This window comes from Ctenopharyngodon idella, chromosome 16 (genome assembly GCF_019924925.1).
Source record: "Ctenopharyngodon idella isolate HZGC_01 chromosome 16, HZGC01, whole genome shotgun sequence".
NCBI classification, from domain to species: Eukaryota; Metazoa; Chordata; class Actinopteri; order Cypriniformes; family Xenocyprididae; genus Ctenopharyngodon; species Ctenopharyngodon idella.
In genome coordinates, this window is record NC_067235.1 from 14,124,899 (window position 1) to 14,142,362 (window position 17,464).

At 35.0% G+C, this 17,464-nt stretch overlaps 1 protein-coding gene across 7 annotated transcripts in view; it reads right to left on the bottom strand.

Moving 5' to 3' along the window:
- col14a1a (collagen, type XIV, alpha 1a) overlaps positions 1-17,464 on the bottom strand; it is a 155,313-nt gene that overhangs the window by 41,567 nt on the left and 96,282 nt on the right. For all 7 annotated transcript variants that reach the window (XM_051866485.1, XM_051866486.1, XM_051866488.1 and 4 more), the window contains 7 exons: positions 16,962-17,085; positions 11,264-11,407; positions 10,918-11,082; positions 9,756-9,794; positions 8,483-8,621; positions 6,420-6,562; positions 5,677-5,786 (listed from right to left, as the gene is read on the bottom strand). In XM_051866485.1, coding sequence (XP_051722445.1) covers positions 5,677-5,786; positions 6,420-6,562; positions 8,483-8,621; positions 9,756-9,794; positions 10,918-11,082; positions 11,264-11,407; positions 16,962-17,085 — 864 coding nt within the window. The remainder of the gene's footprint in view (positions 1-5,676; positions 5,787-6,419; positions 6,563-8,482; positions 8,622-9,755; positions 9,795-10,917; positions 11,083-11,263; positions 11,408-16,961; positions 17,086-17,464) is intronic.

Genomic DNA, 17,464 nt, shown 5'->3' on the forward strand with positions numbered 1-17,464 from the left:
CACTAGAGACAAAGCCTCTTTAAGGCATCAGTTCACTCAATGGCCATATTCAAAATGCCCCTGGGCAGCTATTTCAAGTCCTGCAAGTACAGTCCTATATGCTTGAATGGGAAAAGAGTGAAAAATATTTAACTTCTGTCAAAATTACAATTTAAACAATTAAACAATAACATAAAAATATATATATAAAAATGCAATCAAAACATTTTTATATAAAAAATGTTTTGATTGCTAATGCTCTTTGGGGGGCTAATGCTCTTTGAGATTGGCTCTTTGAATTGTAAGTCAGGAAATCTATTCCTTCTTTGTACCAAAAAAAGGAAAGTATTATACCATAACTTCTGAGAGGCATATTCGGAAGTGTGTGTGACTGGATAGCAATGCCAAGAAGAAGAAGAAGAAGAATAAAAAACATAACAGACAACACGTTGTTATATTTACAGTCTGATGTTCTTTCCGACTCCACACTGTCCAAACAAATGGTACAAAACAGAGGTTGTTGGGTTTTGCTGGATCAGTGTCCATTACCAGGTTGGTGACTGGGACAGTGTGAAAACAACTGTTATGTTCTAGATCTCTAAATCCTCTGCACTTTAGAATGTTTGAAGTGTCACCATTTATTAGCATTTGTTAGGTCTGTGGAAACCAGCCTTTACAGCCAGACTATTGTTAGTTATTCTGTACCCAGCTGCACCCAGCACATAGCACAAATATGGACAATAATGTCATGTTTTGATTTATTTGATGTGTAAGAAAAAACAGGCATGTTTTCTTTCTAAAATAATACTCAAATCTAAGCTGATTTATGCTGCTTTGGTGCTGGTCTAGCCGGTTGACTATCACTATTATGCTGTTAAGCAGCAGAAAGCTGGATGACCAAGGAATTCTTTTTTTGAATTCAGTTCAGTTTTCTTCATTGAAAGCTGGTGGTAAGTATTTAACATCTTAACATTATTATTTAACATGAAGGATAATTTGGCTGTACTTGTAATAATAATAAAAAAAATCATCTCAAAATTCAACACACAATTTATCATATACTAAAATCAATAAATTTAAATAATTGTTTTCCCACTAAAAATCTTTCACACAATGTAACCAATGCAAAGATTTTAAATTAAAGGTAAATAAATGAACTCTGCTCTCTATAGATCCCAAAAAGCTAGTGTGTGATAAAAGAGAGCACATTATGAATGATTATGTTAATGATATTAATATTTCTTTGTGGCTTATTCTGTTTATGAACAACAAGTGTTGTCAAAGTATCCTTGTTTCACTGGGTTCAAAAGTGCTTGTGTCAGCACTTCCTCCAAATGTATTCTACAAAGTTCTCACCTTGATTCGAAATGCGCACCAGCAGCATGATAACAGTACAAAATAGCATCCATAAGATGAGCCACTGAAATATCTAATGCGTCACAGCGTCCACATGACTTCCTCTCACGACCTTGCAAAATTACAACCATTGAGCACTGGCTTTAGAAAGTGCGGAATAAGTCATGGTTGAGAGGAACGGGGCGTTTTTAATAGAGGGCCGACAAGAGTCCTAGACCCTCTGCTCACATCCTCAGGATCTCTGGCAAGTAGGGTGTTTTATTTAAAAGCTGTCATAACAACTCAAGCCAACTGTGCGTTACTTGGGGTCAGCGGTATTGAGGACAGTGACTGTCGTGCAAACAGGGTTTAAATTGTGGAAATCAGATTCAGCTTTGGCCAGATAAACTCACAGCTTTAGCCACAAAGCTCTGAATACAAATCGCATTAGAAACTACAAAATGAAACTGCGCCGACTCAATGCTGTAGCGTCACTCTATAAAGCTGATTATTTTAGTTTGTGTGCTGAACGCTCACTTAAATGCAAATAGAGATAAATTACTGTAGCATGTCTTAGTTTGTGTGTTTGTTGTGTTTGTTAAGCACACTTTTGAGTTTATTTTTCATATTACGTATTTGGGTCATTCTAAAACAATCTAGATTTTCTGATTTACAAAATGTTAAGAAAAAAATGCTAACTTATAAGGTCTTACAAGTGGTATAGCAGATAAAATAGACAAGGAATTTTTCAGTATCTTGAAGAATTATTTTTTTAATAATATTTTATATGGAGTTTCTTGACTATTTAAAGGGTTAGTTCACCCAAAAATGAAAATTATGTCATTTATTACTCACCCTCATGTCGTTCTACACCCGTAAGACCCTCGTTAATCTTCGGAACACAAATTAAGACATTTTGATTAAATCCGATGGCTCAGTGAGGCCTGCATTCAAAGCAATGACATTTCCTCTCTCAAGATCCATAAAGGTACTAAAAACATATTTAAAACAGTTCATGTGAGTTCAGTGGTTCTACCTTAATAGCGACAAGAATACTTTTTGTGCGCCAAAAAAATCTGAATCGAATCAGTGATTCGGATCTCCTATCAAACGGCTAAACTGCTGAAATCATGTGACTTTGGTGCTCCGAGTCACTGATTCGATTCGTAAAGCTCCGAAGCAGTGTTTTGAAATCGGCCCATCACTATATTGTTTAAAAGTCGTTATTTTGGGTTTTTTTGGCGCACAAAAAGTATTCTCGTCGCTTTATAATATTAAGGTAGAACTATACTGAACTCACATGAACTGTTTTAAATATGTTTTTAGTACCTATATGGATCTTGAGAGAGGAAATGTCATTGCTTTGAATGCAGGCCTCACTGAGCCATCGGATTTAATCAAAATGTCTTAATTTGTGTTCCGAAGATGAATGAAGGTCTTACGGGTGTGGAACGACATGAAGGTGAGTAATAAATGACATTATTTTCATTTTTGGGTGAACTAACCCTTTAACTTTTTATGACTGAAAAGTCAAGAGACATGTTTGTCATCGTAATTTGCAAATGACCCATTTACAGCTGCACAAAAAACACGAAAGTTGAACAAGCAATAAAAAAAGACAGGTGAAATTCTTCAATAAAAGTTTTTAAATCCTGCTTATTCCTCAGCATTTAGATGAGACGAGCAGTGATTTATTTATTAATTCAGAATCCGGAGCCGAGACAGTGTTGAAGTAATCTGTATTACTCACAGACTCTAATCTTGACGAGCTCTGCCAAGAGGGATTACCCAACAAACACATCATAAGTGATGTCAGGAGAATACTTGCTCATAAACACACACGCCACTGCATCAAAGGCTGCGGACGGCTTGTCATGCATTCAAAGGTAAAACACACTTGGCAGGAAAAGGGAATTATAACCAGACAAGCAACACACAGAGTCTTGGAATACATCAGACAGGCTCTCAAACCTACTGGAGGGCGGAAGAGTGATAGAGAGCTCTTCAACAGCACGGATGTGAAGAAAGAATACATAAAATGAACAGGACAGGGCTATCATAAGCCATTTTCATACTGTCAGAACTCTATAGAGCATACCCTGGGCAAAATAATAATTGAAATTCCTTGGTGGACGTTTAAGAAACATGGCTGAAAGCATCACTTCCTGTCTGTTACTGACCTGCAGTGAACTTGGCCTGAAAGGACGCGTGCAAAGGAAGCTTATAGAACTTGTAACTGCTTTCGTTGTATGAAAATTAGTGTTGTATTGTAAGACTGGTTTATATTAATATGCTAATAAATCATTTATTTATACACTCCCAACAACCCAAGTTGGGTTGAAAATGGACAAACCCAACAATTGGGTTGTTTTAACCCAGCAGTTGGGTTAAATGTTTGCCCAACGTGCTGTGCATTTTTATTTAACCCAACTAATGTTTAAAAATTACTATATGGCTGGCTTAAAATGAACCCAAAATAGGTTGGAAATTAAAAATCAGACACATAATTACTAGAGGCAAAAATAATAGAATCAAAAGGTGAACATTTATTAATTAGCAATTTAATAAATGTTTAATTATTATTCATTAAACTTATTAATAAATGTTCAATTATTAAACATATTAATATATGTTCATTTCAAACATATTTTGAGTTCATTTTAAGCAAGCAATAAACAACTATTAAACAATAGTTGAGTTAAATAAAACTACCAAGCAGGTTGAGCAAACATTTAACCCAACCGCTGGGTTAAAACAACCTGGGTTAAATCAACCCAATCGCTGGACTGAAACATCCCAATTGCTGGGTTAAAACAACCCAATCGCTGGATTGAAACATCCCAATTGCTGGGTTAAAACAACCTGGGTTAAATCAACCCAATCGCTGGATTAATACATCCCAATCGCTGGATTAATACATCCCAATCGCTTGGTTAAAACAGCCAAATCGCTGGATTAAAACAACCCAATCGCTGGATTAAAACAACCCAATCGCTGGATTAAGACAACCCAATCGCTGGATTAAAACAACCCAGTCGCTGGATTAGAACAACCCAGTCGCTGGATTAAAACAACCCAATCGCTGGATTAAAACAACCCAATCGCTGGGTTAAAACATCCCAATCGCTGGATTAAAACAACCCAGTCGCTGGATTAAAACAACCCAATCAGTGGGTTAAAACAACCCAGTCGCTGGATTAAAACAACCCAATCGCTGGATTAAAACAACCCAATCGCTGGATTAAAACAACCCAGTCGCTGGATTAAAACAACAAAATCGCTGGGTTAAAACAACAAAATCGCTGGGTTAAAACAACCCAATCGCTGGTTTAAAACAATGCAGTCGCTGGATTAAAACAACCCAATCGCTGGATTAAAACAACCCAGTCACTGAATTAAAACAACCCAATCGCTGGATTAAAACATCGCAATCGCTGGATTAAAACAACCCAATCGCTGGATTAAAACAACCCAATCGCTGGTTTAAAACAACCCAGTCGCTGGATTAAAACAACCCAATCGCTGGATTAAAACAACCCAGTCACTGGATTAAAACAACCCAATCGCTGGATTAAAACATCGCAATCGCTGGATTAAAACAACCCAATCGCTGGGTTAAAACATCCCAATCGCTGAGTTAAAACAACCGAATCGGTGGGTTAAAACAACCCAATTGCTGGATTAAAACAACCCAAACGCTGGATTTAAACATCGCAATCGCTGGATTAAAACAACCCAATCGCTGGGTTAAAACATCCCAATCGCTGAGTTAAAACAACCGAATCGGTGGGTTAAAACAACCCAATTGCTGGATTAAAACAACCCAAACGCTGGATTTAAACAACCCAATCACTGGGTTTGTCCATTTTCAACCCTCTCAAGGTTACAGAGATCGCTTGTTACAGTGACTAACCAATTAGCTGTTTGAACATTATGAATTCATTGTACATCAGATAAACTTAAATTTGATATGACAGAAAAAATTGTATTGCATCCAAAACTGTACATAGTAGGTGAGAATGAGGCAAAGCAGACTGCTAAAATATACCTAAAAAAAAATTCAGCAATATTCGGTTGTGACAGTCAAGGCACAACTATAAAGAAAATGAGGTAACTTTATAAAGGGAAATTAGTGTATTCAGCTGTATTTGGTCATTTGGCGCACTGACTGGTTGTAGCATGAATTAACATTAACTTTGGTTACTATAATTCAAACATTTCCAAAGTCCGGCATAAATCATGACTCTTCTGACAAGAAAAAGAAAGCCTCAACCATGAGACCGAAACACAAGTGACTGTACAGTACAGTTTCTTTAATCACAGTCATAGCTGGATCATGCATTAAATGGGAGAAAGACTGACCTTATGGAAACTGCCATAGAAAATCTTCTTGATTTCAGTTCCTTCGAAAGTCACCGTTTGAAATTCACCCTTGTAGTCGTAATTGAAAAAGGTTAATGTTTTCCCTCCGTCTGAAGACAGACAAAAAAAATTAGACTCAAGTGTCTTTTAAGTCAGCGGTTCTCAACTGGTTTTGTTCCAGTACTAAGATTTTACACATCAAGTGGCGACTCCACACAGTATCAAAATCATTTACTGTACAAAAATATTACAGTGCTTTCATGCTCTCAGCAGCAAATAATTTATGCATTGTGGTCAGCACAAACCATGTTTATTCTCATTTTAAACCCATATCAATGCAGTTTTGGGTGTATTTTCTTATACCTTGTGTACATTTGTGCCAAAGGACCACAGAGTTTGATTAGACACACAGACACTCACACCACCAACAACAAAAAATGCAAAGTGTTTCTTTTCCTTTATGAAAGTGGGTAAGCCCATGTCTTTTGCCAGTGTAATTTTGCATAATTATATGGTTGGTTGCATTTTATTATTTGCATTTAGCAGTGTCACTGTCTGTGACCCATTTTGGGTTACAACCCACCAGTTGAGAACCACTGTTTGAAAAACATTTAATTGATAAAAAGAAAAAAAGCCATTATGTTTTACATTATAGTAGAGGCTATTTAAATAATCAAAATTATTATTAAATTTATATATATATATATATATTTTTTTTTACAAGATTTTATGTTGGGACTTACTATCCAGGATAATGCCCACCAGTGGCTCATTGTTTTTGTCAAGGATTTCCCACAATGCAAAAGGTTCCTGAGGAGTTTCAGGCAGTATGCGAAAGAGCATAGATATAGTGTAGTCGGAGGGAAGGCCTTCAGGATGTAGATACCTGTAAACATAAATCACACATAAGTAGAGCTGTGCAATGGGCATCTATATGAACTCCTTCACATCATGTTTGAAACAATGAACTGAAACTGTCTGTCACTTTTCAGGTTATTTTTATTATTTTTTTTAGAGGTGCTAAACTGGAGGTAGGGAAACAAGATATCATGGCCACAATAGTGTTGTCAAAAGTATCAGCAACGATACCAAGTCAGTACTGAAATTTTAATAATGTGATGCTTTGAGCGGATTCGTAAACACCTCTGATTGGCCTTTGTGTTCACGCACTCATCATATATGTCTGTGATTGGCTATAATGATCAAAGCTTCAAAAACATGTAAATAGACATTAATGACGCTTTTCACCGAATGCTAACACAGATACACACAGACCGGTCCACTGATAGACGCCTGCTTTCAAACGCTCCCGCTTTCAAAACGCTTTCTAATTCAAATACTTCCATGTGCTTTCAAACGTAGCCAATCACAGACATGTCTGATGAGTGCGTGAACACAACGGCCAATCAGAGGTGTTTACAAACTGCTCAACAGCGCTCAAAGCGTCACATTTTTAAAATTTCAGTACCAACTTGGTATCGTGGTCGGTACTTTGGACAACACTGGGCCACAAATTAAGAAATTGTTCCCTCGTTTTACATTAATAGTGTAGCCATGTTGTACTAATTCACTACATCTTTTTTAGTACAATGTGGCCACAATTCACTGGTCTCGAGTCCCATGGAAGAGCTCCGGAAGGATCAAAGAAGTGACGACAATGAAGGACGAGAGAACACCAGGCCTGGACTTTATGTTTTTTTGTTTTATTTTATGCGGCAGTTGTCCATAAGAGGCGTGTTGTTTATATTTTTTTGTGATTAAAGTTATGTTTACTGTTCACCGGTTCCCGCCTCCTCCTTCTTTGAGCCTTTAACATTGTTACAAACTTACTCAAATGTGAACACAAATTAATATGTCGATAACTATTCTTTTCCCGCATGCCACGTACGTGGCTCCGTACTGATCAATTCATCCAAATATCGGATTTGGCATCAGACTTATGTGAATAGTTTTGGTACTAAAATTTTTTAGTAAAAGGCCATTAGAACTTTTTTTTTTTAGTGAGTTGACAAAAAGAGAGATATACCACTCTTGTAATTTCTCAACAAGAACAAAAACCTTTTATTCTATAGGCTCAAGCCATTCCAGTGCACCCACATGGCACAGATACTGTAGAACAGTCAAAACAAAATTATCAATGTCAAATATAACACAACACAGCCACTGAAATTTAATAAAATAAAACAAATAACTAAAATAAACATAGATCAATATTAATAGTGAAAAAAAAAAACAATTATGGTTGAGTACTGAAATAGAAACTGCACAGCCAGTAAAACAGATCTTCTACTTCATGAGCAACTTCCACTAAAGAACAAACGTGAACTGTATCCAGAGCGCTGCCGTTACCCTGTGAGTCATTGGCCTTTCTCATAATCATCGATGAGATTATCATAATAACAGTGTTAAAGTAATTCCCAGCTGCCTGAGTGCAAGTTAAAGCGAAGCTGTGGTTTGCGAGATTTACAATAGAGGAGACCCTTGTGCTGAAACCCTCCACTTTAATAACAACATTCCCCCTGAGCGCAGGAAAGTGAACCTAATCTAAATATTATCACATGCTGGGGAGGAGAAGGAGGGTCAGTGCTCAGGGATCAGGCACAGAAGCCCGATCGCTCTTTATGCTGCATGTAATCTATTCCTGCTAACTTAAACTGCTTCATCTAGATTTGATTAAACTCAATCTATATTATGGCTTTGATTTGACAGGTGACATGTTACAGCTAACACATATTTTTCTCATTTCAGAGAGTTTTAGTTGAGCGTAACGGTATGCTTTCTCACATATAGAAACACACACACATACCTGGTAGGCTGGGAGACGAGGGCGTCCTTGTGTAACCGGTAGCAGGGGAAGCTGTTAAAAGTCCCAGGCTCCATTGAGACACCTTGCACACTGCTGTAGTGCTTCTCAACCAAACCAAACATCTCCATCATACGGAAACCTGCAAAGGACAACAGAAAAGTGTCAAGTATGCTAATCTAAAGAACACTACCTTTTAAAAGTTTGTCTTTAAAAGAAGTCTCTTATGCTCACCAAGGCTACATTTATTTGAACTAGTAAAAACAGTAATTTTGTGAAATGTTATTACAATTTACAAGTTTTTTGTTTTAATATATTTTAAAATGTAATTTATTCCTGTGATGGCAAAGTTGAATTTTCAGCATTATTACTCCAGTCTTTAGTGTCACATGATCCTTCAGAAATCATTCTAATATGCTGATCTGCTGCTCACGAAACATTTCCAATTATCATCAATATTGAAAACAGCTGGGCTGCTTAATATTTTTTTGGAAATCATGAAACTTTTTTTTTTTTTTTTTAAACTGAACATTTTCATAACAGTATAAAAGTCTTTACTGTCACTTTTCATCAATTTAATGCATCCTTCGGGTTAGGGTTAGGGTTAGGATAGGGTTTTATTCTTGATGAATAAAATAATTATTATTTATTTATTTTTTTTTATTTTAAATCATTATTTTAAATCACACACTGACCCCAAATGTTTGTATAGTAGTGTATGTACATCAAATTTTAGCTAATTATAAGTTAATAAATAAATAAATAAATAAATAAAAATAAAACTGAATAATTCAGTGGGCTATTTTTTAATGTCTTAAAGTGTGTATTTTCTATGTTAAAATACTTTACTATGCCAGCTTAATATTTATATTATAAATTATATATATATATATATATATATATACACACATAATATATATATATATATATATATATATATATATATATATATATATATACACACATAATATAAATTATATATATATATATATATATATATATATATATATATATATATATATATATATATATATATAGGTGGAAAATTAAAGCAAAATTAAGAGTGCTTTTTTCTTTCTTCAAAATCTAAACAATGGTGTGAGAATAAAATGACCCACTGGTCCTAATTAAGTGAAGGGCTTGTTAAATACTGACAGTGGATGAATAGATCTCATTCTTTAAATAAATACACAGATCCTATCCTCCTACCCAGCACAATAATGGTGTGTTTTATGTAGAGGTTACTGTGAGCCAGAAGCATTTATTGTTGTCTTACCAGCTAAAGTGTTCCCACTCATTAACACCGAGGGGCAAGCTGTAAAAGAAAAACAGAACAGAGTGCAAAACCTATCAATTCCGCAAGAACAAAGTGATTTTTGGAAATTACATGTTACATAATGATGCATTTAAATATTTTCCTGTTCAGAGACCATTTTAACAGCAGTAGATTTCAAACTTGTATTTTAGACTTGACGTACACTCAAGTCACAGGGGATGATTTCAGAGAACAGAAGAACTTAAAGTAATCCAAAAGCAATTACCCTGCAATATAAAAAGTCTTTAAACTGTAATGCCATTACTTGCCTAAGTTCTTCTGAGTCAGCTGAATAATGTTAACCAGCAAATGTCAAACATGTAGGCATAATGCCAAGGACACTGGCCAAATACAAAGTTCTGTCATGAAACTCTAGATGGCGCAGGCTAATAGGTCCTTTAACTCAATTTTGCTTTGAAAAACCAGCACAAAAGTAAGATGGATTATCGCGAGAGGCGTCTAAGCTTACAATACTCCTACATCCTACGTCATACATCACGTCAGAGGATTGCTCATTTGGCGCAAGTCGACTTGCGCATTCTGCGTACGGTCGTCCGCCAAAAGCTAGTTATTTGAATTTATAAAGTTTTAAAATGGATATTTTTCTTACAAAAACAAATCGCTTCGCTTCAGAAGGCCTTTATTAACCCCCTGGAGTCGTATGGATTACTTTTTTTATGGATGGATGAATTATTTTTGACTTCAAAACGCGGCCCCCCATTCACAACCATTATAAACCTTGTAGGACTAAGGATATTTTTAAATATTTCTCCGATTGTGTTTGTCTGAAAGAAGATGGTCATATACACCTAGGATGGCTTGAGGGTGAGAAAATCATGGGATAATTTTAATTTTGGGGTGAACTATCCCTTTAATAAAAAAATGTATAATGAAAATTGGCATCCTTAATATTGCTACTGTGTAGCAACAGTTTTATAAAAGCAATAAGGCAATGAAGGCCATAGTATATTGTGCGTTCACTGTACATAACAACACCATTTAGCCATGATTACATTCACAATATAGCTGTATCTCTAAAATTATTGCTTAAAACTAGCAAGTTATACCACAAGTCACAGCGAACTGAAAGAGGAAGTTTCTGTGTATTCTCAAAGGGACGTACTGGCAGTTGCAGCCTCACAAACAAAAGTTATGAGCTGTTCCTCAATTTTCTTGAAGGCATCCAGATCGTCCACAAAGAACACATGTCTTTCGCTAGGCTTGCTGGCAATGTTCACCAGCTCCCCGTAGTCAGCATCAGCGAAGCCAATGGCAAAGATGATGTATCCTACAGTGAAACAAGAAAAGCATTACTTTTATTACAGCATTTAAAGTTCTATTTTTAACATGACAGAAACAACCAAACCACTAGACAGTTGGTGTTTTTCAGATGCTGCTGTTTGTTATGCTCATTTTTAGATTCATACGACATGAACTCAATATGTTCAAGCAATATTCAGATTACTCACCCTCCATCTGCATCTCCTTGGAGATCTTGTTGACATCATCCTGAGAGCGCCCGTCCGTGAGCACCACCAGCACTTTAGGAATGCCCCTCCGTACGCCCGCGTCCTCAGTAAAGATGGCCTCCTTCACATGCTTAATGGCTCGACCTGAATCAAGAGTCATAAACATTTTTATGTTTAAAGATGTTACTGTCTTGTGCCAAGAGCAGGATTTACACCACTTCACGGACTCTGGGACGCCAACAAGTGATGGATTTTACAGGAACTTGCATCCTGACAGCATGATTTGCATTTGCCAGAGAGACATATTTTGTTAAAATTTCATGCCAATACCTGCAGAGAGCTGGAATGATGATCAATGAGGTGAAAGAACAAAACCTTTGACAATAAATATTGAAAACGTCTATTTCTGAAAACAAATTTTCTTGAAATGTTGTTAAAATGATGCTGTTGTGATGAGTTTCTGATACTTTTCCTTCTGTGAGTGTTATTCAAAATGTCTTTGTCTTTTTAAAGTATAAAAATGATGAATAACAGAAAATGTCATGACTGTTTGCATAATCCTGACAACTATGAGGTTGTTAAGGTTACCTGACTCTTTGGCTTTGAGGTACGTCTCCTCAGGAAAAGTGTTTTGTTATGATTAGGTGAGAGGGGTTGGTTGGCTAGAAGAGTTGGCGGACAAAGTGTTAATTTCTGGTACATATTTGTATTTTGAGAAAAAATTAAGATCTGAATGTTTTCTCTCTTAAGCCACACTTACTGACCCTATCAAGCAAGATTTAAAAGTGCTGATTTCAAGGTAACTTTACAAGGTTTCTGTCATAACTAATATTTAGAAAACAAATAAAAATAGAAAATACAGTTTTAAAAATTATTGATAATATGATTCAAAAATACTATATTTTAATAGAGATGGGAACCAGTTGTAAGTTTTATTAAGTTAGGGTATGTGTGTGTGTGTGTGTATATATATTTGGTGCATGCAGTCAGACAACAAATACAGTCAGTCTCAGGCGATCCACACTCCAATCCAGAAGGGGGTGAGCATGGTAATGCAATGCTGTTTGCTAAACGCTACAACAGGAAAAAGAGCAGAAGAAGAAGAGATGATCTATGCATAGATATGTTTACGTGTAATCTCTCAACCAGTGGAAAGACATCAATAAAACAGCTTGAGAATAATATCTCACATAGCATTACATTTACCTCAGGCAAGTCATTTAGTGTCCACAGCATGTTACTTCACTAGAGAAATGAACTCTAGAGGGGAGCATTTCACTAAATATATGCACTATATTAGCTTATATATTCATTATATTTATTAAATTTAATAAACTGAATTTATTAATCAACCCACTTTATTTATCAACCCACTTTGGCAGGTTGAATTTTATATATAATATATACATTTTTCAATTGTAGGTCTTAATAGTCAGGTCTTAAAGTGACAGCAGCCTAATATAACTGCTACCAAATTATGATATAATATTAAAAATATCTATATTTTCCCCCAATTTTTTCCCATGGTATCGATGTCAAAATTGTGGCCGGTGAAAATACTGAGTGGCTAGTAACTTTGGAAAACCACTAGCCAAAGTGACTGGTGAGCCAAAAAGTCAATGTCAAGCCCTGTATTAAAGGGTTAGTTCACCCAAAAATGAAAATAATGTCATTTATTACTCACCCTCATGCTGTTCCAACCTCGTAAAACTTCGTTCATCTTCGGAACACAAATTAAGATATTTTTGTTGAAATCCGATGGCTCAGTGAGGCCTGCATAGCCAGCAATGACATTTCCTCTCTCAAGATCCATTAATGTACTAAAAACATATTTAAATCAGTTCATGTGAGTACAGTGGTTCAATATTAATATGATAAAGCGACGACAATATTTTTGGTGTGCCAAAAAAAAAGAACAAATTAACGACTTATATAGTGATGGCCGATTTCAAAACACTGCTTCATGAAGCTTCGGAGCGTTATGAATCAGCGTGTCGAATCATGATTCGGATCGCGTGTCAAACCGCCAAACTGCTGAAATCACGTGATTTGGCGCTCCGAACCGCTGATTCAGCACGCTGATTCAGCACGCTGATTCATAACGCTCCGAAGCTTCATGAAGCAGTGTTTTGAAATCGGCCATCACTATATAAGTCGTTATTTTTTTTTATTTTTGGTGCACAAAAAATATTCTCGTCGCTTTATAATATCAATATTGAACCACTGTACTCACATGAACTGATTTAAATATGTTTTTAGTACATTAATGGATCTTGAGAGAGGAAATGTCATTGCTGGCTATGCAGGCCTCACTGAGCCATCGGATTTCAACAAAAATATCTTAATTTGCGTTCCGAAGATTAACGAAGGTCTTACGGGTGTGGAATGGCATGAGGGTGAGTAATAAATGACATTATTTTCATTTTTGGGTGAACTAACCCTTTAATTACTAAAAATATTTAAATTAAAAACAAATGTGTGGTAAGTGATTAGTGATTAGTTTTAAAAAAATATTTAAAAATTAAAAAAATAATTTTTTGTGCATCTCTCTTTTTTTTTTTTTTTTTTTACACAAGAACTTTAGCTTTCATTTGCACCTAGTTGGTTAACTTTTGTTCCACTGGGGATAATTAATAAAGAACAAAAATTGTGCGAGACAACCCCGGTCTCACCTACTATTTTTAAGCTCACAAAGTGACAAGTATTTAGCACAGAGCAAAACAAAGTCAGACCCTTGATAAAAAGAATCTTCAAGCCACTTTTTCCATGCCACTCTAGCCGTCACTCCCAGCAGACCTGAACTGTAGGATATAACAAGCTGCACTGCCCCCATTTCAATATTTTACCATTATCACCAACTTGGCACTGCGGGTGCAAGACATCAGCCAGGCTTCTCATTTCTAATTTGCATCTCTAATCATTCTGAAACGTCTCAGGTTCTCCAGGATCAGCGAGTATTAGACAAAATCCCCTCACAAAAGCTGCACTCTGAATAAAATATGGACGGGTGTCTGAGATGCTGCACTTTGACGATATATTGCAACGAATTGAACAAGGGGACCCTGTGGCTATGCCTGACTGACTTCTGAGGCTGCCTCTTTCTCTTTCTGGCTTTTCTTCAGCTCCTGTCAGAGGGAGACAAATGACGGACTAAGGTAGCAGACGGCAGCACCGTGTGAAGTGTGAATTATTTTGTTTTAAAAAAAACAGGTGAGAACAAAAGAATTTAGACTGCAGATTGGAGTTGTGGCCAACTGTGGCCTCGAGTTGACGGGGGCAACAGCACTGCTGTTTGACTGACAGATAAGCAAGACATCATGACTGCATCATCAGTCAAAAGTGTGTTTGGACTTTATCTGTTCATTTGTGTTTGTGAGCTTTGGCTAATATCTTTCACTCTTACTTGTTTGAGAGGAGAATAGTGAGTATAAATCAACCCTCACAGCAAACCCACTTACTCACACTCGTGTTGTTCCAAACACATTTGACTTTCTTCCTTCTGAGTAACAAAAATTGATCAAATCTGGCAAAAACATTAAAATAAAATAAACAAAAAAATAACTTGAGTAGAATATGAATAGCAAAAATATATCTTTAATATATGTCATATAATGACATATAAGCGTAATACATGTCATTGTTTTATATATATATATATTTAAATAATATTATAAATTCATATATATATATATATATATATATATGTGTGTGTGTGTTTGTGTGTGTGTTAATAATAATAAATAAGATAAATAATAAATAAATAATATATACACACTAATAATATGTGAATAATATTAAGTATAAATAACTATAACATGATAATCAATTATAATATTTTAATATTAATAATATTATACATTTTTTTAATATATATATTATATTATTAATATTAAAATATTAGAATTGATAATCATATTATTGTTATTTATACTTATTTATTATTATTCACATATATTATTAGTAAATAATATATATATATATATTCAAAAATTAATGTATAATAATATTATTAATATTAAATATTAGAATTGATAATCATATTATAATAAACATTCATATTATTAAAATCATTCTGAATATATATATATTCAAAATGATTTTAATAATATGATTTTTTTATTATAATATGATTATCAATTATAATGTTTAATATTAATATTACTATACATTTATTTTTGAATATATATATTATTATTATTATTATTATTATTAATATTAAAATATTAGAATTGATAATCATATTATAGTTATTTATTCGTATTTATTATTATTCATATATATATATATATATATATATATATTCAAAAATAAATGTATAATAATATTATTAATATTAAAATATTAGAATTGATTATAATATTATAATAAATATTTATATTATAAAAATCACATTATGATATAAAAAAATTGGAATACACAAAAATAAGTAATATGGACAACCTTTATGGTGCTTTTATGTCCTTTTTGGAGCCTGAAAGACACTATAAACTGTTGCTCTAGGGAAAAAAGAATTGCCATTTTTGGGGGGTGGGCGGGATTATTCTGTTAATGTACTAATGAGAAAACGTGTGGGTTAGTGTCATACCATAAGCCACAAAAAATGTACCATACCATCATGTAATAAATCTTATAAAAAAAAAAAATTTAAAAAAAAACTTTGAACATCAAAACATCATCATCACATTTTAGAGAAACATACAGACCTTACTACTCAATTGACTTCTTGAATTTTTTCAGAGTTTAAACACATTGAATGAGGCCAATCACTTTGATCCTCACCTCATCCTCTGCATTTGAATGTATGAAAATGCAGGCGAGGGATTAGCCCTAATACCCTCAGAAAATAAGTCATGCTCATGTTTCAAATGAGCAGCCCGCTAAAGCTGGGATGGATAAATGCACCAGGCTCATAATGCCTGGATCACACATGTCCACATGTATCTGCTCTCACCAATGAGGCACAGCAACTGCCGCCCACCCACTGACGGGGGGCTCATTGCCATGGAGAATATGCCTTATACGGGGACGTTTTGTGTGTGTGAGGACACAGCAGGGAGGGGGCTGCTGTTCCTTCACCGTGTGGAATGAGAGGTGTTTCATTTTAGAACAAAGACTGACAGCAAGACAGCATGAACACAAGGGCAGGGACGCACCGTGCTGCTCTGCTGCTCACCGAGCCGGAGCCGTGCCGTTTTTATCAAACTCATACTCTGAAGTTCTTAGTCTATAGCTTCTAAAACAGGACATTACTAAAGCATGTTTGCCTAAAGTATTAGGATGAAAAAAAATCTGCTTAAAGACCAGCATGAATTGCCATGCTGGTACAGTGGAAGTCAGTTTATGCTGGTTAGTGATTAATGTGGCCCGGATCTACCTTGCTTTTTACCAGGAAAACCATTATGGCTATTATGAAGAGAAATTTAAAAGCCATGCCTTTGTTTTTGACTCAAACATCCTTTAACAGTGTTTATGTCTTGTTTTCCAGTATGAATATCTAAACACAAAATGAGATACATTTACTTGATAAGAAAACTTGTGTAAAACATTAAAACTTGTTTTTAGAGAATATATCCTGAACAGAATGATTGGCCAGAACTTTAAAGTACTTTTAAAACATTGAGACAGACAGACAGACATTGTGATCAAACCTCAGTTTGTCCATCACAAGTTAATCCACTCTAACGATAGAGATACATGCCTGTCTTGGTGTTTCCTCCCTTGTATGTGATGCGTTGCACGGCATCCAGCAGAGCTTCCTTATCGCTATAGGAGTTGAGCTTGAACTCAGTTCTGGCATCATCACTGAACTGAGCAATGGCCACCTGTCAGAAGTAGAAAGTAAGTTAGTAGCCATTTATCACATGTTTAAAAGTGACAGTACACCAATATCAGGAAGTATTTCCCCCTGGAATTGATTTTAAAGGGCATTTTTGTACTTTTACAAGGGAATACTGTATGTTTTCCTTTGTGTTTACAGTATAACACACATCATGTTGTGCATTTATGCCTAATACTTCAAATCAATTACTTGAAAGGATCACTGCAGTGTATAAAACCATAACTAGAAAGGTATTATTACAATTTGAAATAACTTTTCTATTTTTGTCATATACCTGTGATGGCAAAGTTGAATTTTCAGCAGTCAATACTAAAGTGTTCAGTGTCACATATAAATCATTATAATATGCTGATTTGGTGCTC